A 23,119-nucleotide genomic window follows, 5' to 3' on the forward strand; every position below is an offset into this window, starting at 1 on the left:
GTTATTTAAAAATGCATACCGTGATACTACATATTATTACACATTTAGAGTATAGAAAAATAGAATGGAGGAGGGGGGGGTCTCACTCGCCACACAGCACTAACCCATTACGCATCTCATTTATCTCACACTATCACTATAAACATTCATTCTTCCATTCAAATTTTTAAATATTTATATAATAGGAATGTATGTTTTTGGAAAACTGAATGGACTATGGCAGTTTGGTTAAAGATGACTACCATACTCGCAGTAATTAACGCTCCTCCTCTCTTCTAGAGAAGAGTTGAAGTTGTATAAACGCCCCCTTTCAATGGATTTAACAATGATTTTCAACATGATACTTTTCAACAACAGCATTGGATCCCATATTACAAATGCAAGTCTTTTACATGTGAATCATGATATAATGCATCCAAAGGATAAAAGGCATATGCATGTTTACTGTAACAGATATAAATGTACCATGAGTACAGAAAGATTTAAGCACATGCGCCCTGGGCACTAATTACTGCTAATTGAAAACTTGAGGTGTCCAACGTAGTGAGTTGCTAGAGAGTAGAAAGTAGATGTTTTAGAATATATGGGTATAGGCATCCTCGATACTGCATGGGTTCATTTGACTTAAGATCCCCTGGACTATATCATAGTTAATGCTAAACTGGAGGCAACAGAACAGGTAATTCAGTCCTTAATGTAGTCTTCTAATGAAATCTTTGCTGACCTATGATTGATCAAATGCTTTCCATTGAGCTGCCTCCAAATTTACTATGAGGTAGTCTAGGGGTGTAGAGATCGTAAATGATCGGAACCCTTTGAGTATAAAGGATGGGGTATAAGGTGCAATTAAATATATTGAAACACTGCGGCACATCTTTTTCATACTTTTAAAGACAGATCAGGTGATTCATGGTAAAATGACTTTCCTAATGTTTCAGATCGTGACATAAAGCAAGGATGCAGATCTTCGTGAAGACCCTAACGGGGAAGACCATCACCCTCGAGGTAGAGCCCTCCGACTCTATCGAGAATGTAAAGGCCAAGATTCAGGATAAGGAAGGTTTGTATGCAAATTGGTCAAAGGCTAAGTAACACAGATAAATTTAAAGATAACAATGACTTAAATATTTACATATTTTCTTTTCATGTTAATTTTTTTTTGCTGGGAGTAGGTTGATATAAATGTAGCTTCTAAATATCTAGTAATTTATTTTGTTTAGCCTAAAGTAAACTTTAAACCTTGGATTGGTCACTCAGACCCATTAGAAGTATTTTGAATATAATAAATTGTCAAATTAGGTATAATGAGCCTTATTGTGAATTACTATTTGCTGATTACTTGCAGATCAGATTTGTTACTTTATGTTTATTATTACCTTCCCATATTTGATCGCATGTTGTGGTTATAATTATGTTGCCTGAAAACCAATATGTGATGATGTTGGCATTTCTTTAATTCCAGGCATTCCTCCAGATCAGCAGAGGTTGATCTTCGCCGGTAAACAGCTGGAAGATGGCCGTACCCTCTCCGACTATAACATCCAGAAGGGTAAGTATATAAAGGGTCTCATCCTACAGGAGCATCTTCCCCTACTCTCCATGTAGGAATTGGCGTTGTTATGGCAACTATAAGGAAAGAGGGCATGACATTGACATATATAAGCAAGTCTTCAGTAATCAGTAACATTATATGGGTAATCCGCCTTAAACTTTGGTTACCCATTGCAAGTTATGTTAGGGTTCCCATTACTTGTTATAAGTATTGTAAAAAAAATAGTCAAATATGTCTGTAAAGATGATAAAGATATCTCGCCCCTCATAATGCATGAATGAACAATGTGAAGAGGCTCTCTGCAAGCTTAATTGCAAAAACCTTTATTAATTTCCTGTATGAAGGCAATCAATCTAAAATAACAAAGATTTAAGGTTACCGTTAGGATTTGTTTGACTATATCGCGGGAAATTGTTTGATTATATTATTTTATTTGGATAAAGAAAAGACGAATCTCTGTTGAGCATGAAAATGTTAAACGATTAGGCAAAAGGGGGGCAACTCTCAGACATCATATTATGGATAATTTTCTAGCAAGATGTGTTACTGAGATTTGATATTGATCACCTTTGAATTTTAATTAAAATCAAATACATGAAATGAATTTAATCTATTCTTACAGATATCCTATGCCTTGATCCTCTTTTTGATTTAATAATATTGGTTCTACATAATATAGAGTTTTGATTAAAATAATAATACAAAGAGTTACATTCCATTACCATTGGAGATACTAGTCCCACTTAAATGTTGGTACATGAATTATTCCCATTGTATATTCAGTTCACAATTCTATTGACACCTTCTGATGGTGTTGTCTCGCTGAAACTATTTAAAATCTCTCAACTCCAATTTGATGTGATTTTCTCCTACAGAGTCCACTCTCCATTTGGTGCTGCGTTTGAGAGGAGGAATCATCGAGCCTAGTTTGAGGATCCTTGCCTCCAAATACAACTGTGACAAGATGATCTGCCGCAAGTAAGTAACAGACATAAAGATATCTATCTCTTAATTTTAGGATAATTAAATATAATACGACAATATTGTTGATTTAATGGTGTTCCTGATATTCTAAGAAGAACAATAAAAAATATGTTAAGTTCAATAAAATTTACATAATATACCCGGTAGGTCCTAATGAAGAAATTGTGGAGGATGTTATATTCCACATGAAAAACATAATTTATTAGTTGGTAACTGCTAAAATGAGAAGGAAATGACCCCAGCAAATTTCTCCTTTATCTTAAGCAAAGATTCTTTGCATATTGCTGAATTATCCGTTCTTGGAGGAAGGTATTAATTGCCACATTGTTAAGGTGTGTGTGAAAATTGTGTCTTTTCCTCATGAGAAATATTTTGTTACGGTACACTCGCAAAAAATTATTATTTGAGGAAACAATTAGTTCTTGCATGCAAGGGCAGATAACTGTGATATGCAGATTTACACTAATGCGGAAAAGTCCTGCTCCATCTCTTATCAGGTGTTCCCTTTATCATCCTTGTAGTTTGGTAACATTGTCAGTGGTTCAGGGATGCCATCATTCTTCGTTTAGCACTCCATCTGTATGTCTTATGTTCATTATGGGGCAGTTGCTGGGTCTTGACCTTAGGCCAGTGTTCCCTGGGGTATTTGATTGGCGGCCACTAAAACCTATCTGATTTTATCTATGTATCATTGTAGGTGTTATGCCCGTCTGCATCCCAGGGCCACTAACTGTCGTAAGAGGAAGTGTGGACACACCAACAACATCCGCCCCAAGAAGAAGCTGAAGTAGACAAAAAGATGTCATGTTTCTGGTGTAAAGTTCAATAATAAAACTTCACACAACACTCAAAGAGTCTTGTGCTTTTTCTCAGCCATGAATCATACATGGATTTAGAGTAATAGGACTACTTGTTATTCATGTAATATGTAATGTTCCATAACATTTAAGTGCCGTTCATAATCTACCGGTATAATTGTGATGGATCATAACTCTTTGTAATCTTCACGGTGAAATAATGTTACCGGGAGATATTGTCTTTTGTGTCATTTCATCATCAATAGAAACAATAGTTCCACACAAACTTATTAGGTATCCCTTTGTAAATCAATTAGTCCAATTTCGTTAAAATTAAAAATTGACATACAGTAATTTGTGTAGAAAATTTAATGGTGCTTTCAAACCTTTAGTAAAATGTAATGAAATATTTGTAATTTCATGGATCTTGTTTTTCCTTTGAAAAATTGCTTTGAATTGTATAGGTTATCTTATAAGGAAACGAATTTGAGGATTATTAGCTCACCGGTGTCCATCAACAATCGACTTCACCATAACCGCTGGTTCAAATTCAACAAAATTTGATTGGTAGCATCTTTCTGGGTTGATGACTGAAAATTGTACTAATGATGGGGCTGAGGGCAAGGTCAATTTGGCTATTTCCATATAAACGACTTCTTCTCTGAAACTAAGAATGGGATAGCACCCATAATGCAATGGTAGCAACCTTATAGGATGAGGAATCCGGGGTCACTTTGGCTGTTTTCATATAAACAACTTCTCTGAAACTAAGCATTGGCTATCACTCTTAATGCAATGGTAGCATCCTTATAGGGTTGGGATTCAAAATTGTACAATGATGGGGTGAGGTCAAAAGGGGTCAATTTGATTATTTCATCTAAACAACTTCTCAGAAACTAAGCATGGGAGAGCACTTATTATGCAATGGTAGTATCCTTATTGGGTGAGGATTCAAAATTGTAAAAATGATAGGGCTGACCCCCCATGGGCAGAGGGGTGGGGTCAAAAGGGATTAATTTGCAATTGGCTGTTACCATGTTAACAACTTATCTGCAACTAAGCATATGATAGCTTTCATAATGCAATGGAAGCATCATTAAAGGGTTGGAATTCAAAATTATAAAAATGATAGGTCTTAGGCGCAGGGCCAAAAAGGTTGATTTGATTTTTTGATTTAAACATATTTTATTGCAAAAATGTGCAATGGGATTGGGCACAAGTTATACAACTTATATAAAGCCCGTTCCCAAAAATAATAAAACATTCAAATTACAGACAATATGGCATTTACAAGAGAATATATACATAATATATAAAGTTGTATTTGAGATGAGAGTGAGGGAAGAACGAGAAAGAGAGAGGTGAGGGAGGGAGAGAGCTATTTTATAACCAGTATGCTCCTCAAGGTGTTAGTTTCAACTCGTAATATACTATTATTTTAAAATCTAAAATCTACCCCTCCGATAAAGACGACAGAAGTTCTAAACCACTTTTCTTAACTTTCGACAAAAAGGTTTAATTAGGCTACTATTTTCATATAAAGTACTTCCTCACGGAAACTATGTATTTGATAGCATATTTGTATGGTGTATATAGCATAAATATATGGTTAGGATTCAAAATTAACCAAATCATGGGATCAATTTGTCTTTGTGATTTTTTAATCACTAAATTACAGAATTACTAAAAAAAAAAAACAGGTGAGCGATACAGGCCCTCTGGGCCTCTTGTTTATTACATAACAAAAAAGTTTCCATAATCCAATTGTTGTTAAATATTATAATCAATGTGAATATATTTGCCCTAATTAACCCCCAGGGACAGAACGATTAGGGAATCGAATGTGAAAAAGTTTACAAAAACACGTTTAGCTCCCAGGTGTAACCATTGAGGACATATTTTGCCAAAATAACATACAATACAACAAACTACAAGTCAACAGTTATACAGAATAGACACGTTTTAGTAACTGTTCAAATATACCAAAAAAGTAATATTAATCAGGGTCTTGCATAATAATAAATAATGATAAAATAAACCTGAATATGGTCGCAATCTACAGAACTTACGGTGACCGTAGTGTCTTGTGATTATTTGAACTTCAAGTGTAATGATGTGAGGATTTCAGATCTAGTCCGCTAAACCTGCCTATATTATTAGGCTTTTTTAATTAATTTTTATTTTTGCCCAATACTAGGCAAAAAAATAAAATTAAAAAAGCCTAATAATATAGGCAGGTTTAGCGGCTATTCAGATCATGCTTGTTATTGAAAGGGAAATGTCAGCCAAAAAATTATGTATACGAGTTATCGCCCTTTACACAGCTTCAGCACTAATACACGTAAATCGAGTACCAAAAATTATACAGCTTCATCACCTAATACACGTATTCAGAAAGTGGAAAAATAGAGTATGTCCAGCGAAATGTCATAATTAAGTAATTAACCATTGTAATGGACACATTAATATACATCTACATTGCACCATAACACGTGAAAAATAATATGCTAATAAAGTTCCATGTCAAAGATCTAGGAAAAGGTATGGCAAGATTCCTAAGATCTCGGCCTACCTGCTAAAAATATATACCGTATCGTGTCGTAATCTTTGGATATGGTTGTCAACAGGTAGTACATTTCGGTAAATAATATTGTTAGACAAGGAAGAGGTTATGATATTCTACTCGAGGGCTTCAGGGGCGTAGTTAGGGTTGAAACACTGTGGATGCAATGTTATTCCTGTCGAATCCCTTCCAAAGCAACTTGTCCCGGAACAATACAAACAATCAAGTAGGAAGCGGGATCAAACTTCTACAATTCAACTTTTTACATATTTTACAGTTACATGTAGGCAGTATATAAAATCCAAATAAATACTGAAAATCAGGATTCCCGCCCCAGCATTTCTGGACACTTTTAGTATTGTTGGTGTATTCAGAATATAATGTAATTCGTGCCTTAGTATAATCATTTGTGAAGAAATAAATGTAGATAACACAAGTATTGTACAATATTTAACAACAGTGATGATAAATACAGATATTTTCAAAATAGTCTATACATTACACATGATACAACTGCATTTTTCTACTCATCAGACACCGTCTCTCTGGCTCATTCCGCACCATTACTCCCCAGTTGACTAACTAACTTCAGCATCACATATTGTATTTCAAGTTCACTCGTCAGCTCAACGTCGTCTAGGCACTCATACTACAACAAAAACGGGACTCTCAGGGAAAAAATGCTGATATGTGTATCCTAGGCTATGCGAAGTCACCTACTCATCGCAAACATACGGGAAGGCCAATCAGGGTTTAGTGGAGCTTTGGTTACATTATTGTACATTATGCATATGTGTTTGAAAAGAAGAAGAAACATACCACCATATTTGAACTTCATACATATATAGCAACTAAAATCGATCTTTCTAAATATTGATATTTTTAATACATATATATCTTTGCAACTCTTCCGAAAATTAATGTTTAACTATTTAACAGAACACATTGAAGTAAGTTCATAACATTCATAAATTAAACTGGTTAAGATAGCCACTCAGTGGAGTTGGGGTATTTTTCTTATTTTTTATTATTTCTCTGTGAAGTCAATCCCGGTAACTCTGATTTCTTTCGATTACACCTGTATACCCTTGTGATTCTAGTGATTACTACTACTAACCCCTGTAATTATCGCCATCGATAGCGTCAACAATGGATTGAACAGATCCATGATAGTTTGGCTTGTTACAATGATGCCATGTGATAATGTTTTCTTATATTTATATGTGATATACACAGGGATCTGAGAATAAGTTACAAATTGTATAATCAAGGACCCACCATAGTGCCCTAAGACCATTTTTAGACGTTTAGAGGTCTAAATCAAAACACGGTGTTAAAATCATACTCTACATGGTGCTATATACGTATATAGAACCACGTAGAGTATGATTTTATCGTTTTTTAATCTAGACCCCTTATACGTCTAAAATGGTCTTAGGGCACTCTGGTGGGTCCATGATTATACAATTTGTAACTAATTCTCAGATCCCTGTGATGATATATGGAGAGTTAAGTCAAAACCTTGATTTACATGTATCATAAACTCTTTCTAGAGACAAAATATCGACGATAATACACAAAAGACACCAATATCCACCTACAAAAAATTTCTCTGTAACATGATACAGATCCATTGCCGTGTATAACAATTTCTATGACCTTCTCTGTAACATGATACAGATCCATTGCCGTGTCTAACTATTTCTATGATCTTCTCTGTATCATGGTACAGATCCATTGCCGTGTATAACAATTTCTATGACCTTCTCTGTAACATGATACAGATCCATTGCCGTGTATAACGATCTCCTCGATCTTCTCTGTAACATGGTACAGATCCATTGCCGTGTCTAACGATTTCTATGATCTTCTCTGTAACATGGTACAGATCCATTGCCGTGTATAACGATTTCCTCGATCTTCTCTGTAACATGGTACAGATCCATTGCCGTGTATAACGATCTCCTCGATCTTCTCTGTAACATGGTACAGATCCATTGCCGTGTATAACGATCTCCTCGATCTTCTCTGTAACATGGTACAGATCCATTGCCTTGTCTAACGATTTCCTCGATCTTCTCTGTAACATGGTACAGATCCATTGCCGTGTCTAACGATTTCCTCGATCTTCTCTGTAACATGGTACAGATCCATTGCCGTGTCTAACGATCTCCTCGATCTTCTCTGTAACATGGTACAGATCCATTGCCGTGTCTAACGATCTCCTCGATCTTCTCTGTAACATGGTACAGATCCATTGCCGTGTCTAACGATTTCTCCTCGATCTTCTCTGTAACATGGTACAGATCCATTGCCGTGTATAACGATCTCCTCGATCTTCTCTGTAACATGGTACAGATCCATTGCCTTGTCTAACGATTTCCTCGATCTTCTCTGTAACATGATACAGATCCATTGCCGTGTCTAACAATTTCTATGACCTTCTCTGTAACATGGTACAGATCCATTGCCGTGTATAACGATTTCTATGATCTTCTCTGTAACATGGTACAGATCAATTACCGTGTATAACGATCTCCTCGATCTTCTCTGTAACATGGTACAGATCCATTGCCGTGTCTAACGATTTCCTCGATCTTCTCTGTAACACGGTACAGATCCATTGCCGTGTTTAACGATCTCCTCGATATTCTCTGTAAAATGGTACAGATCCATTGCCGTGTCTAAACGATCTCCTCGATCTTCTCTGTAACATGGTACAGATCCATTGCCGTGTATAACGATTTCCTCGATCTTCTCTGTAACATGGTACAGATCCATTGCCGTGTATAACGATCTCCTCGATCTTCTCTGTAACATGGTACAGATCCATTGCCGTGTATAACGATCTCCTCGATCTTCTCTGTAACATGGTACAGATCCATTGCCGTGTCTAACGATCTCCTCGATCTTCTCTGTAACATGGTACAGATCCATTGCCGTGTATAACGATTTCTATGATCTTCTCTGTAACATGGTACAGATCCATTGCCGTGTATAACGATTTCTACTATCTTCTCTGTAACATGATACAGATCCATTGCCGTGTCTAACGATTTCCTCGATCTTCTCTGTAACATGGTACAGATCCATTGCCGTGTCTAACGATCTCCTCGATCTTCTCTGTAACATGGTACAGATCCATTGCCGTGTTTAACGATTTCCTCGATCTTCTCTGTAACATGGTACAGATCCATTGCCGTGTCTAACGATTTCCTCGATCTTCTCTGTAACATGGTACAGATCCATTGCCGTGTCTAACGATTTCCTCGATCTTCTCTGTAACATGGTACAGATCCATTGCCGTGTCTAACGATTTCCTCGATCTTCTCTGTAACATGATACAGATCCATTGCCGTGTCTAACGATTTCTATGATCTTCTCTGTAACATGGTACAGATCCATTGCCGTTTCAAACAATTTCCTCGATCTTCTCTGTAACATGGTACAGATCCATTGCCATTTCTAACAATTTCCTCGATCTTCTCTGTAACCTGTCTATAAACATGTATGAGACTTATCTGTATACCTTGGCAAGGCCCAACCACTGACAGGTTCGTCTTATCTGCTTTAACCTCTTTTATCAACTATCTCAGGATGCCTGCATACTCTACAATCATAAATAATCCTGAAATGCGTCTTTTTAATACCAATGCAATTGTCGTTGTCCATATGTATACACCACCAAATACTTAGCAATGTCCAAAAGAAAGAGGCTTATATAACAATACCGTTGGGACTTATGAGCAGATGTTTATTTCGTATTCTTATTACCTCTGATACCTCATTCCACAATGGTGTTTTTATTCATGTGAAGTTTTTTTTTGTTTCAGGTTCTTCCTCATTTACATATCACTGGATTAGAGAGGAGAAAGATGACAGGATGTTTGTGCCGAGAAACAGAAATGGCTTCTATATGATTGCAGAGAAAACGATATCGGCTGTGTAAATTACAGCACAAGTAAGCTCGGTTATGTAAGAATATTCCTTAAGAACATACAATTGGGTTGCAACAATACTAGATTGGCGGACAACTGAATGGTCCCGGGCTTGGACTTGATCACCCCAGGCAGTCGAAGTTCCTCTGGAGATTGCAATGGACAGCACTGAAACAATCGAGGAAAGAGGATCGACATCAAGACGTATTTAGGTAATAAGCGCTTGCCCAACATTTCCTCGCAATATGGATTATGATATTGTTATCACAGATGCCTCGCCAACTTATGGTCAGTTGATGAAGAGTGAAGTTTACTGAATTTCTCCTCACCTAGCACTTTCTATTAACCATCCGGAGTCCATCAACTCTTTTACGGCTTTGGTCGTATACAATGTACCGTCCGTTAACACTGACACCTCTTGTTCTCAGTTGCAATACTAGATTACCTTTTATTTGGGTATTTTGGTCACGCCTGAACACCAAGAATCACTTCCTTCTTACGCTGTAGATGATGTTTGCCATTACTTCTACGTCTTTTCTTTATGTTTCTTTATTTTGTGATGGTAATGATATTATCATGAAAGTTTCTCAGATTATTCATTTCTGCCAAAGACATTGGTCATCCTTTTGTTCGCCGCGGTTTATTGGAATCGTTGAAAGGAAAAAAATGTGTTTTGATACGCCATAATTGGCATTTTTCGATTCCTGCCTAATAAGTCAGAACCTAGATAAAACACAATGTATAGAGCGCATTATGCTTCTCAGCTTTTTTTTCGGTCAAGACGATGATTTTTTTATTTATTTTTGTTTTACGTACTAGTTCTAGGATCAAAGATGTGTTAGTTCTTGAAGTGGATGGAAGCCAGATTCCAAGGAGAAAAATCATGGGACTTAAGGCAAACAGCTAAACACATATTTAAAACTCACTACCAAAATGGCTAGTGGTAATTTGTCGGGACATCTTATCCACTCTGTCACCGTGGCTCTTAGGAAAAATATTATCCCACATATAAATTCATTCTCTACCCAAGTTCCATGATTCTAAACTGAAGTGTTCACATCCTTAAACAGAGATTTGTCGTGTCACTCGAATGCCGCCATACCCAAGATGATATCGTACTATAGCACTATTTCGTCTATATTACTGAACACACAAGTATTAGCTTCCCAAACAGCTAAGTGGGCTACAATTTGTGAGCTTGTGTTAGTGCAGGGTAGCCAGGTCTAGTACAGACCAACAGTATGAATAATACTTTTGCTACCAACAAATTAAAAAAAGGGGTTTATGCAAAGATTGCTAAGCTCAGAGAAAAGGCAAAGAACATATTGAATTTAATCCCATATGTTTCTGTATTTTTCTATGTTCCGTTTTCATTGATGTACTGTCATTCTGGATTTTAGTATATCCCGTGTCCCGTTAATTAGCATCTACACATTGTCTGATATATAGAAGTAATGTCTCGAACATGGTGTACTACTATAGATATACTTGTTCCATCTGTAAATGGAACCATTTCATTTAAAATGCCCGATAAATTTCTAGAAAATCCTAAATACTTTTACCACGAATGCTTGTTCTACACGTCTTAAATCTGAATGGAATCAGGAAGATGGCGTCTGAATCCGGACTGATTCAATCCGTAATTCGTTTTAATGTTACTTAAAAAAATGGCGTGTAAATATATTCATTGGCACAGTATATTTATTATGAGATTTCATTGGAAATTATTAAATGACTGATAAGTTGCTGGAAAATTCGCCAGACTAAAAAAGTCATTCGGTTTTTCAGAATAGATATAAGTGTACCAGAATGCTTGTTCTACACTAAAATCTCGATAGATGCAAACCCTGCGTGACCACGATTTATCAGGAAAATGGCGTCCAAATCCCGGACATATTCAGGTCCGTTTCCGTCATTTGTTTGAACATTACTTCAACAGACAATGCCTGTAACACACCGAACATCGCCTGATTCAAGCGTTCTTGCTACATGGCTATCCTGCAAGATGGTGTGATTTGCAAACGATTCCAACTGCTACGCCTCAAGGGGCGTTTCAAAAAGTAAAGTGGAGTGTATATAAGCCCAGAGGTAAGTTCTATCAAAGGTTTTCCTTCGTTCTATGAACTCTGACTGACATAGTGTCAAACTCTATATAGTTACTTCCATAAATAGTACTTCACGGTGATTGCACAAAAGATTAACACAGACATGATAGAATACTCATTTTAATGGTACATGTTTGTTGCGTGAAATAAAAGTGAAAAAAACGTATACACCGGAAGTTCAACCGGATATGACGCACAAGCAGATTGGTATCACAGACAAATGTATATAATGAGCGATTAGACATCAATCGTTTCAATAGTGGAGATAAACTGTAGGTTTCATGGAGAATTGTACGAGGAACCCATTGTATTCCAAATCAATGTCTACAATGATTTGATACTTATCGAAATAGTGAATCAAAAAGATTATTGTGGAAGATAGCGATAATTAATTTTCTTGAAGACACAAACAGAACATGTTTATCAATAATGTAAATGGCATTGCTATTTCACCAAGCAATAGCATTTCTATAGCTCTTATAAATACCAAAATAGATTTTTCATAAATATATATATATTTACAAATACGAACTACGTTTAAAGACAAACAGTAAATGTATTATTAAAATGACAAATAGACCAATTTACCATTTTTGTTAACTTTCATTCAAGTATTAAATAACTTTCTTCCAAATATTCAGTCTCCTTTTCACATAGCCGGTGTTTGGCGTGTAGATTAGATGAAGGAATCATTTTGATTATTGGTCGTTCATCATGTGTGTAACATTACGCCAGCTATATCATACTGTTGTCTCATCCGGAACTCCTCGGGGAATGGAATGAAAAATTTCCGCGACAATACCCGATGAGTTCAGGATGAATGTCAGGGGTAACTATGACGTCACTGCACGACATTTCCATTTTCCCATAAATCTGTTACAGCCATAACTGCTACAGCCGCTTCTGAAATAAGGAATAAACCACGTGTGTAAAGATTTGTAACTTCATTTGAGAACAAATAGAACTAAAACTACAAGGAAATGGCTATCTAATCTCTCACACAATCTAGTTCTAACCATGGTCACAAAATGTTCCTCCATTATTTTTCCATGATAACCGTTGTCGAAGCATGTGGACATCAATAACATATATTTACATTCCGAGTGTTTCGTCACTATATGAATCAACCAACTGCTGAAAACAAACATTTTCCTATGAAAACACTATATTTACATATGCACCTATATAGTCAACGGGAGTTGCGTTCAAATTAGCGTAATCGCAATGACGTATGAATACAAACGCTGTGCAGGTTCGGACTACTTTTAGTTCACGCCTCGATAAGATTTTGCGTCATAAATTGACGGATGACGGATTTCAAATTACAATAAAGAGTTTTTATCAGATCCAATTAAATTTGTATTTGACATCAAAATAAAAGATGTGTTCAAGCATTGTAACGGTAATAAACAATAAAATGAATCGCTGGTCGGGTCTACAACCGGGGGGGGGGGGGGGGCTTTCCTCAGGAATGTTCTGGAAATTCCATAGTTACGTTGAGTATGTATGTACAGTCACTCATCTCACCTAAATATACAGAACATCTGATTGTCGGAGAACAATTCTGGGAGCGTCTAAGCAAACAATAGGTAAAACAGGTCATGTACAGGATTCAAAAAAAAAAAAAAAAAAACATTACAGGTAGCCTATTCGAAACAGTATCATCAGCTTTATCCCCTCGTCTTTGCATTCAAAATAGGCCTACACACATGAAAACAATTGTCCATCCTCCGTACTATAAAATAAAAGACTATGAAGAATTTAGTCTATATCGCGTTCGTAGACCGATACATACATGACAAACATTCAGCAGCTCAACGGTCATACCATCAATAGGCTATAGCACAGTAGGCCTAACTTTCCTCGGTTGAAAATCAAGTATGGCGGCTCGCTCCACTTTGGACCGCATCACTACCCTGAGAACGATACATACCGGTAGTCGTCCCGCCTCGGTTATCTCAATTTTTATTCGAAAAAAGACATTACTGATATATGATTAATTGAAAATAAAACATATTTTAAAAATAATTGAAAATTGTCATTATTATATTTCAAACCAACCTGTAGCTATAACATTCAACAATCGGGCTATATCTTCGGTCATCCTGACTTTCGTAGTTACCCAGCTTAGCAACCAACATCGTTTTAAATTTGATCATTAACAGACATGTTCCCATTGCGTTAATACCACCTTTAACGCAATAAAAACACTGTTCAATCTCTATATGAATACACTATGAATACAACGATTTTCGTGAATCAATCAGCTGATTTCAAACAATACGCCAGTTTCATATCAATAGAAAATAGTCCACAACAATATCTTAATGTATAATATTTAATGTGTTGTTTCTTGATATAGAATCAACCAAGGTTTACTGTAATGAATCAATCAAATATTATTTTAACTATATTTTTATTTATCGGTTGTCATTTGCAAAAATATGTCGACCGGAAGGCGGAAGCTTGAAAACGTTACGTTGTGGAATGACTTTGTCATCCAGCTGTTCCATAAATCTTGTTTCTCGTCGTCTATGGGCGTCATAATTTTAAATATAATATAATGACCATTCAATAATTTTTATCTTCATAAATCATTCTAATGTAAATATCTGGATTGAAAGTATTTTTCTAATTTTCATAGCGGCTATGAATAGCAGAAGCTTTATACATACCTTTCGAGGAGCGCTAACGCGCTCCACGGGGTATGTAGATAGCTTCTGCTATTCATAGCCACTATGAAAATTAGAAAAATACATTCAATCACTATATGTTACATCAAATGACCAAGTTTGAACAAAAATTATCTCATTGCCATGGTCACCAAAATTTGGACCAAAAATATTTTCACACTGTCCGCAATATTGATATCAAGTTTCATTGAAAGTTTAGGGGGGATTGAGGGCTTATCTGCACATTTTTCTGCTGACGGACGGACGGAAACAGACAGAAGAGCTGATTCCAGTATATCCCCTAACTTCGATAGGATTAGCAATTCTGATTGATCAGCTCTGTAGAATTTTAGTGCATTCCGCATAAATTATGACATTTTTCTGTGTTCGCGAATTCATCACAGCACTAACCAAATCGCATTTGCGCTATTTAAATTTTCCTCGAAATATGTACATTTACAGCATATGTTAATGGCACATTGGTAAGGACAACAAAAGACTCAAATCGCAGTCAGAATTTTCCCACAATTCACTCCCATCACAGTTTAAGTGGATAAGACTTTCTGAAGCCTTCGGCATGAAATTAGCCATTATCATTTAAGAAGAATGTAATATTGACATGATCAGTGCTAAAACATAACTATCGCTTAAAAGGCTGATTATCTTGTATGAGTCTCTTGAATAAATCGTTCAGATCGAAGTATATTTTTCAGTTTAATTAAACACAATTTATGCTACATGTAGATTGTATTCTCACCCAAATAGTCCAGTTTGCGGTCTCCTGTAAAGTCTCCGAGTAATATCATTTCTTTTGATACATCGTAAGCTTCCGTGTCAGAAAATCCTATACCGTGTTTGAAAAATAAAAACATTTCTGCTTCCGTGAGTAGTCCATCTCCGTCCACATCACCAAACTCTAACATCAGCGTGGCCAAGTCTGAAATACTGCTCCTTTTGACTCTCTGAAGAGAAAATGACATTGGATAAATGTACCTGTATTAAATTTGAAAAAAAAAGATGGGGAAATTAATGAATTTAGCTATTCTACCACGATTTTAACAACCATTGTCATCGATTTTGAAACGAATTGCATTCATTGGTTCACACAATCTCCAATGCCATAACTTTCTACAATAACGGTTTTTGTAATGTCGTTTTCGATTGGCTGATCTTATGTCTTTTGAATTTCCAAATCTTCTATTAACAAAAGATGTTAAATTTCAATAGAATTAGATATCAGACATAGCCTATTTTAGTCTTCTCCTGATGAGAAGTGTCCTAAATGATTTAAAGTAAAAAATAGTCTATTGGGTAATATAATTGGGACTCACAGGGGAGGCACTCTGCTTCTGGCTAGAGTTCCAAGATCACAGATTGTTGTTTAATTGTATATAATGCTTTTATCATAAGATGGTATTCGTGCGAAACTTTAAGGAAGCTAGTAGAAGTTCATACCTTTGCATGTCTTCCCGTAACTCCTTCCGTCCGCTGTGGAATTGTGGGAAGAGTAAGGCACGTGCAGATAACTGCTGAGAAGATTAATACTCTATCTGTTGCCACAAACTTCATTTCCTCCTGTCAAAAGATAAATAAACATAAATTTATTCCAGACGCCAACTGGGCAAAATCATCCACATGGATATCAGTCTGAATGATGCACTGAATTCGCTCAGTTGCGAGAAGCTAACGAAACTTATTCTCAACTATTTGTCTTATGACGATTTTTTTTTTTTTTTGGGTTTTTTTGGGGGAGGGGGGGTTGGGGTTGTTTCCTTGTTTTTGTTTTTTGAAAATTTCAAATCAGTCATACATGTAAACTTAAAATTCACAGTCCTGTGTGATCGCTATACGTTATATACATGCATAGGTTTGCATAGGCACGCAATAACCCCGTCGATAGTTCACACTGAAGCTGAAAACGGCTCATGCATAGGAGTCTTATGAATACAATGGAATATAAATGTCATCAATAGCCTGGAAAGAAAACCTCTTTATTTCCGATAATTCCAGAAATATGGAACGAATAAAAATGGAAATATGTGACCCCACATGTTGAGGTCATTTGTGCAGATACCCGTCCTCAACATGACCTTGACTGTTGTTGTTCCTCTAGACATCTGTCATCATATAACCTTGACCCCTGGTGTCCTAGTTGACAGACGTCATCAAAAATTAAATCAAATGTGGCCTAACGTTTGTAGTGCGGGGGATAATAATCACATCAAAGACTTCTCCCTAGCTTATATCTGTCCCTAATTAGATATGACATCGATCCATTTTATAATCAAGATTGATTGGCCTTCGAGGTTTTCACACAAGACATTCCCAGCAATGTGATAAGTAGATCAAATGACGGAATCTCTACGTTTTACGAGAATATGCAGTGATTGCATTGTAGTCCGTTCACAAAAGCTTTTCAGTGCAAGAATATATCACAAACATAACATGCAATGCTTTCATTTTTGTAATTCTAGATACACGTAACATGTTGTGTGGGCTTTCGCGCTATTTTTGGGTTTGTAATTACAATATCAGTACCAAGGTCACGTGTGGACATTAGAACCACATGCGATGGTCACTGAGGATGTGAAATTGTAGAGTTTGTTCACACTGGTCTTACAAAATGTAGCATTGATTCATATACGAATCTTTGGGATTTTTTGTCCTGCCAAATGTTCCTCAAGAAGTTGCTGTGATGTGCCAGATGAATTTTAACGGTGGTTGACAATTGCCCTGATGATTTCTCAATTAGAGTTTATCTGAAAAATCTACACAATAATATGTATATCATTTCAACCTTCGAAATGAATAAATCAGCAGCTTAATGAAGTATTTCTTTTCACTTTATTATTAGTAGTATGGTCTATAACTTTCGCTGTTTTTGTCATAGTGAAAACTGTTTAAGTGTTATACATATTTTCCTCTGTCTGTCTGTCTGAGTTTTAAACTTTTTAATTTTACTACATTTTATAAAGTTGCAGCACTGGAAGTATTTTAATTATAAAAGTAAAAAATCTTTTTAACGTGTACACGTAAAAAATTGGCTCGAAAGATGGTGAATAATTCCGAACTCTTCCGAACATCGTCGCAACAAGTAAAACGAGAGTTGTGAAACCAGGAGAAAATGTCCACAATTTTCCATAAACAAAACATGTGGTCGACCTCAGCAGAACCTATCTACAAAGAAAATAATACTCGCACATTTCAATATTTGATACACACAATATTTTACGGCAATGTTTAAATTGGATGTTTCAAATACTCAATCTGTGGACATATACCAGCATGATTTGCTCATATTAGCCAGAAAGAAAACATAAACAAACACATGTGCGCTTATGCTAGTTACCTGGCTCACCACGTGCAGTTCGCGTCGAACGTCAGCCACGTGATACGATTCGGAATCCGACAAAACCCGAAGTCATTGAACATGGCGGTGATTGAAGACGCTTTATTCAAAACCAGGAATATATGATCCCTAGATTTCGGCTCTCTTATAGGCCGACATATGCTTTTGGGGAGCTAAATTATCAAGTTACATGTCAATGTTTAAATATCAAATGTTTAAGTTACATATCGTTACAGTGAATTTAGCAGCAATATAACTTTAATGTGAAAATTGTAAACACAATCTAAACAGAAATCGGTCTACATGCGTGGGGCATAGGGTCCGGAAGGAAATCCCAAATGTGAGAACCATATATGTACAATGTATATAAATTGAACAGTTGGTTTGGAATTTGAGCCATGTCCCTCTGTTGCAGGCACGTGGGTGTGGAAACGGTAGGGAATTCCTTTGGATGACGTAAAAGGGTACAATATCTCCCAGAATGCAGTGCGACATTCTCAATTTATGAATGGAACGCAGACAAACTGCGAAGGAGGGTCTGGGGGATAGGTTTCATTGAAAATACGTACATCAGAAATGACATTTTACGAGCGCTATTTTTGGCGGCCCGCATAAAGGCGTAATAGATAAGAAATGTTGTAAGTCATGTACTGTACTTAAAACCCCTAACTCATGCATTCAATGTTCCTGAAAATGTTTAATTTTCTCTTTCACCTCTCCTTCTTTGAAGATCGGAATTTCATTTCCTTAATGACATCCGGTCGTTTGGAAACTTTAGCAACGTTGTCGTGACGTATGTTGTTGACGGAGCCGCCATTTTCACCGGGGAATATGCATATAGCCATTAATCTTACATAAAGCTGTCAGTGCCATGGGTCAAAGGGGATATGTCCACTATTCTATAAATACCAAACGTTTATAATTGATAAGATATTGTATCGTAGATTCACGCCGTTCACGAATGAGATCATTCATATTTAATGAAGCCAAATTTGATGAAATACAATTGCGGCTTATTGACGAATTTGATTTCATAGATTTAGACTGATTAATAATGAACGTAGTCAATATCTGCATTCACATGGTGATAAGTAATCAAATTATACATGTTTATCGCTCAAACACCAGATATGCGTTCTTAAACATCAAATTGCATAGAAGCTTTTGACGAATGCTTGTCCCTATCAAATCGCAACTAATCTGGTTGTCCCACTATCCAGTTACCACTAATCTGGTTGTACCACTATCCAGTCACCACTAATCTGGTTGTCCCACTATCCAGTCACCACTAATCTTGTTGTACCACTATCCAGTCACCACTAATCTGGTTGTACCACTATCCAGTCACCACTAATCTGGTTGTACCACTATCCAGTCACCACTAATCTGGTTGTCCCACTATCCAGTCACCACTAATCTGGTTGTACCACTATCCAGTCACCACTAATCTGGTTGTCCCACTATCCAGTCACCACTAATCTGGTTGTACCACTATCCAGTCACCACTAATCTGGTTGTCCCACTATCCAGTCACCATTAATCTGGTTGTCCCACTATCCAGTCACCACTAATCTGGTTGTCCCACTATCCAGTCACCACTAATCTGGTTGTACCACTATCCAGTCACCACTAATCTGGTTGTCCCTCTATCATATCACCACTAATCTGGTTGTCTCACTATCCTGTCACCACTAATCTGGTTGTCCCACTATCCTGTCACCACTTATCTGGTTGTACCACTATCCAGTCACCACTAATCTGGTTGTCTCACTATCCAGTCACCACTAATCTGGTTGTCAACTATCCAGTCACCACTAATCTGGTTGTACCACTATCCAGTCACCACTTATCTGGTTGTCCCACTATCTAGTTACCACTAATCTGATTGTTCCACTATCCAGTCACCACAAATCAAGTTGCCCCATTATCCAATCAACATAAATCTGGTTGTCCTAAAATCAAATCACAACTTATCAGGTTGTCCCACTATCCAGTCACCACTAATCTGGTTGTCCCACTATCCAGTCACCACTAATCTGGTTGTACCCCTATCCAGTCACCACTAATCTGGTTGTCCCTCTATCATATCACCACTAATCTGGTTTGTCTCACTATTCTGTCACCACTAATCTGGTTGTCCCACTATCCTGTCACCACTTATCTGGTTGTACCACTATCCAGTCACCACTAATCTGGTTGTCTCACTATCCAGTCACCACTAATCTGGTTGTTCCAACTATCCAGTCACCACTAATCTGGTTGTACCACTATCCAGTTACCACTTATCTGGTTGTCCCACTATCTAGTTACCACTAATCTGATTGTTCCACTATCCAGTCACCACAAATCAAGTTGCCCCATTATCCAATCAACATAAATCTGGTTGTCCTAAAATCAAATCACAACTTATCAGGTTGTCCCACTATCAAGTCACCACTAATCTGGTTGTCCAACTATCCAGTCATCACTAATCTGGTTGTACCACTATCCAGTCACCACTAATCTGGTTGTACCACTATCTAGTAACCACTAATCTGGTTGCCCCACTATTCAGTCACCACTTATCTGGTTGCCCCACTATCCTGTCACCACTTATCTGGTTGTCTCACTATCCAGTCACCACTTATCTGGTTGTACCACTATCCACGTCACCACTAATCTGGTTGCCCCACTATCCAGTCACCACTTATCTGGTTGTCTCACTATCCTGTCACCACTTATCTGGTTGTCCCACTATTCAGTCACCACTTATCTGGTTGTACCACTATCCTGTCACCACTTATCTGGTTGCCCCACTATCCTGTCACCACTTATCTGGTTGTCTCACTATCCTGTCACCACTTATCTGGTTGTCTCACTATCCAGTCACCACTAATCAAGTTGCCCCATTATCCAATCAACATAAATCTGGTTGTCCTAAAATCAAATCACAACTTATCAGGTTGTCCCACTATCAAGTCACCACTAATCTGGTTGCCCCACTATCCAGTCACCACTTATCTGGTTTGTCTCACTATCCTGTCACCACTTATCTGGTTGTCCCACTATCCAGTTACCACTAATCTGATTGTTCCACTATCCAGTCACCACTAATCAAGTTGCCCCATTATCCAATCAACATAAATCTGGTTGTCCTAAAATCAAATCACAACTTATCAGGTTGTCCCACTATCAAGTCACCACTAATCTGGTTGTCCAACTATCCAGTCATCACTAATCTGGTTGTACCACTATCCAGTCACCACTAATCTGGTTGTACCACTATCTAGTAACCACTAATCTGGTTGTCCAACTATCCAGTCATCACTAATCTGGTTGTATCACTATCCAGTCACCGTATATCTTGTTTTCCTAACTTTTCAGCTCATCACTCTAACTTTAATTAATTTTAACCACTCTACCAGAACGATTCTATAATCCCTAACAACTCCATAATGTCCCTGTTAATTTTCCTAACAGATTTTTTAACACTTTGATCGACATTTTCAAAATATCTACTACGTAATTTAATATGCTTGTATACTAAATGCTTTTAGATTTTAAGTTGAGCCAATCCGTTTGCTTTATCTTAGTATGTGATTGAAAATTGGTGAATTAACATGTTCTAAATTTAGTAAAAGATTTGATTACGCCTTTGTAATTAAAATGAAAACTCAGATCAGAATATTAATCAATATCGCACTTTTATGATGTCTGTTTCGCAGGTCGCGTTAACGTTTTCGTAGTGGTCAAAGGAAGACTTTACGTGAAATTTTCAATTCGTAATTTCAGTTTCCGGAAGGAGTTAGTTTAGTTAAAACGATATTGTATCAAAGCACAATTCAAAATGAAAATAAAGCCTTTTATCTAAAAATCTAAAAAAAAAAATATCCTTTAGAACCGAATGCCAAGGATTTCATTTCTTATCTATATTCATTTAAATGTATTTCATTAAAATATCATGCAACATAATAATAAGGATGTTTAATTAGGTGAGAAGGTGAAAGTTAGAAAACGGGTTAAGCATCGTATTTTTTATCTGTAGTGAAGTAAATGAGCAGGAAAACCAATTGACTCGCTTCCCGCGTTTGAATCACTGGTTATATTGATACAAAAGTAAACTTAGATTTATCTGTGTTTTTTCATGTGTGGTTCAATTGAAATTTAAACTAATATTTGAGTCACTGCCTTGTTCAAATAGGTTTGAAACAGATTTCATTAATTTCAGTTTTATTTTAATATTAACAAATAGGTGGTCGTAGGGATGTCCGTTTCACCTACTTAAAATCTACTGTACACGTACACATATTGGTAGAATCTCAATTCGTTTATCAACTGTTATTTTAATAATATAATGTTGTCCCTAGATTGGTTAAAACACGAGCGATATTTTCCGTGCCCCTTGTGTCCTATCGCTGGTTAGTTTTACTGTTAATTAAGCACCAGTAAAGAGCCACACAAAATATATGTATACAAGTAAAACAGTCGGCATATTGCTTTTAAGTAAACGATGAAATTTAAAGAGAAGCACTCACCTGATCGTGTGTAATTCCAAGTGTGTGACGTGAGCACGACTGTCGACTATTATATAGTCCCTCGCGGAGTGACTCGCCTATCTATAGCGGTAAATCAGTTCGCGGAGCGATTCCTACACAAATTAGCTTGATTGTTTCAGCAACATGTAATATAAGCATGTAACACTGACGTTTACTTCAGCAACGGACGATCCCACTTATAGCGACATGTGGTATTTATTTCAATTTTTCAGGGCCCGGTCCGACATATGACATCACGTGACCTCCTCATCAACTATTGTCATTACCGTAATGGACCAAATTAAGCAACGTCGCTGTTATCATTAATAACACTCTATAAACGCAAAGATTTATTTAGACAGCAACACATGAACGTGGATTTTTCACATATATAACAATTTTATAATCAGAAAATGGCATATAGTAATACAGCAGTTATTCTATTCTAATTCTGCCATTTAGTTAAACACATTTTTATTTTATTGTTCGAATACAACAACGACGATTAGGCATAGGTTGTCCCAATTTCGACCCGGCTCTTCCTCACAATTAATTATTTACATCAATATGAATTTACAATACTACACTATCATAAATATACTTCCGTTTGACATGCCAATTGCTTATTTGTGTGTTGAACATCCT

General features: G+C 36.7%; 2 protein-coding genes across 2 annotated transcripts; one reads left to right on the forward strand and one right to left on the reverse strand.

Annotated features, from left to right (window-relative positions):
• Positions 1-901: 901 nt before the first annotated feature.
• Positions 902-3,382, forward strand: LOC138317673 (ubiquitin-ribosomal protein eL40 fusion protein). The gene is made up of 4 exons (XM_069259499.1): positions 902-1,060; positions 1,463-1,549; positions 2,428-2,530; positions 3,234-3,382. The coding sequence occupies exons 1-4, from the start codon at positions 958-960 to the stop codon at positions 3,325-3,327; spliced, it is 387 nt and encodes a 128-aa protein (XP_069115600.1). The 5' UTR covers positions 902-957; the 3' UTR covers positions 3,328-3,382.
• Positions 3,383-12,043: 8,661 nt separating this feature from the next.
• LOC138317674 (uncharacterized) lies at positions 12,044-22,635 on the reverse strand. Its single transcript, XM_069259500.1, has 4 exons — positions 22,475-22,635; positions 16,067-16,186; positions 15,369-15,573; positions 12,044-12,842 (listed from the first exon to the last, which is right to left on the reverse strand). Exons 2-4 carry the CDS (start codon positions 16,178-16,180, stop codon positions 12,781-12,783), a joined length of 381 nt encoding a protein of 126 aa, XP_069115601.1. The 5' UTR covers positions 16,181-16,186; positions 22,475-22,635; the 3' UTR covers positions 12,044-12,780.
• Between the last annotated feature and the right edge of the window lie 484 nt (positions 22,636-23,119).

The sequence above is a fragment of the Argopecten irradians genome, chromosome 3, assembly GCF_041381155.1.
Source record: "Argopecten irradians isolate NY chromosome 3, Ai_NY, whole genome shotgun sequence".
Classification (NCBI taxonomy): Eukaryota; Metazoa; Mollusca; class Bivalvia; order Pectinida; family Pectinidae; genus Argopecten; species Argopecten irradians.

What these genes read in the sequence shown, in the direction of transcription:
- LOC138317673 (XM_069259499.1), top strand. Translation starts at nt 958, where the DNA reads ATGCAGATCTTCGTGAAGACCCTAACGGGGAAGACCATCACCCTCGAG. An exon ending in CGACTATAACATCCAGAAGG is followed by an intron (nt 1,550 to 2,427) that starts GTAAGTATATAA and finishes TTTCTCCTACAG; the next exon opens with AGTCCACTCTCCATTTGGTG. An exon ending in GACAAGATGATCTGCCGCAA is followed by an intron (nt 2,531 to 3,233) that starts GTAAGTAACAGA and finishes GTATCATTGTAG; the next exon opens with GTGTTATGCCCGTCTGCATC.
- LOC138317674 (XM_069259500.1), bottom strand. Translation starts at nt 16,180, where the DNA reads ATGAAGTTTGTGGCAACAGATAGAGTATTAATCTTCTCAGCAGTTATC. An exon ending in TTACGGGAAGACATGCAAAG is followed by an intron (nt 15,574 to 16,066) that starts GTATGAACTTCT and finishes TTTTCTCTTCAG; the next exon opens with AGAGTCAAAAGGAGCAGTAT. An exon ending in CCGCAAACTGGACTATTTGG is followed by an intron (nt 12,843 to 15,368) that starts GTGAGAATACAA and finishes TCCTTATTTCAG; the next exon opens with AAGCGGCTGTAGCAGTTATG.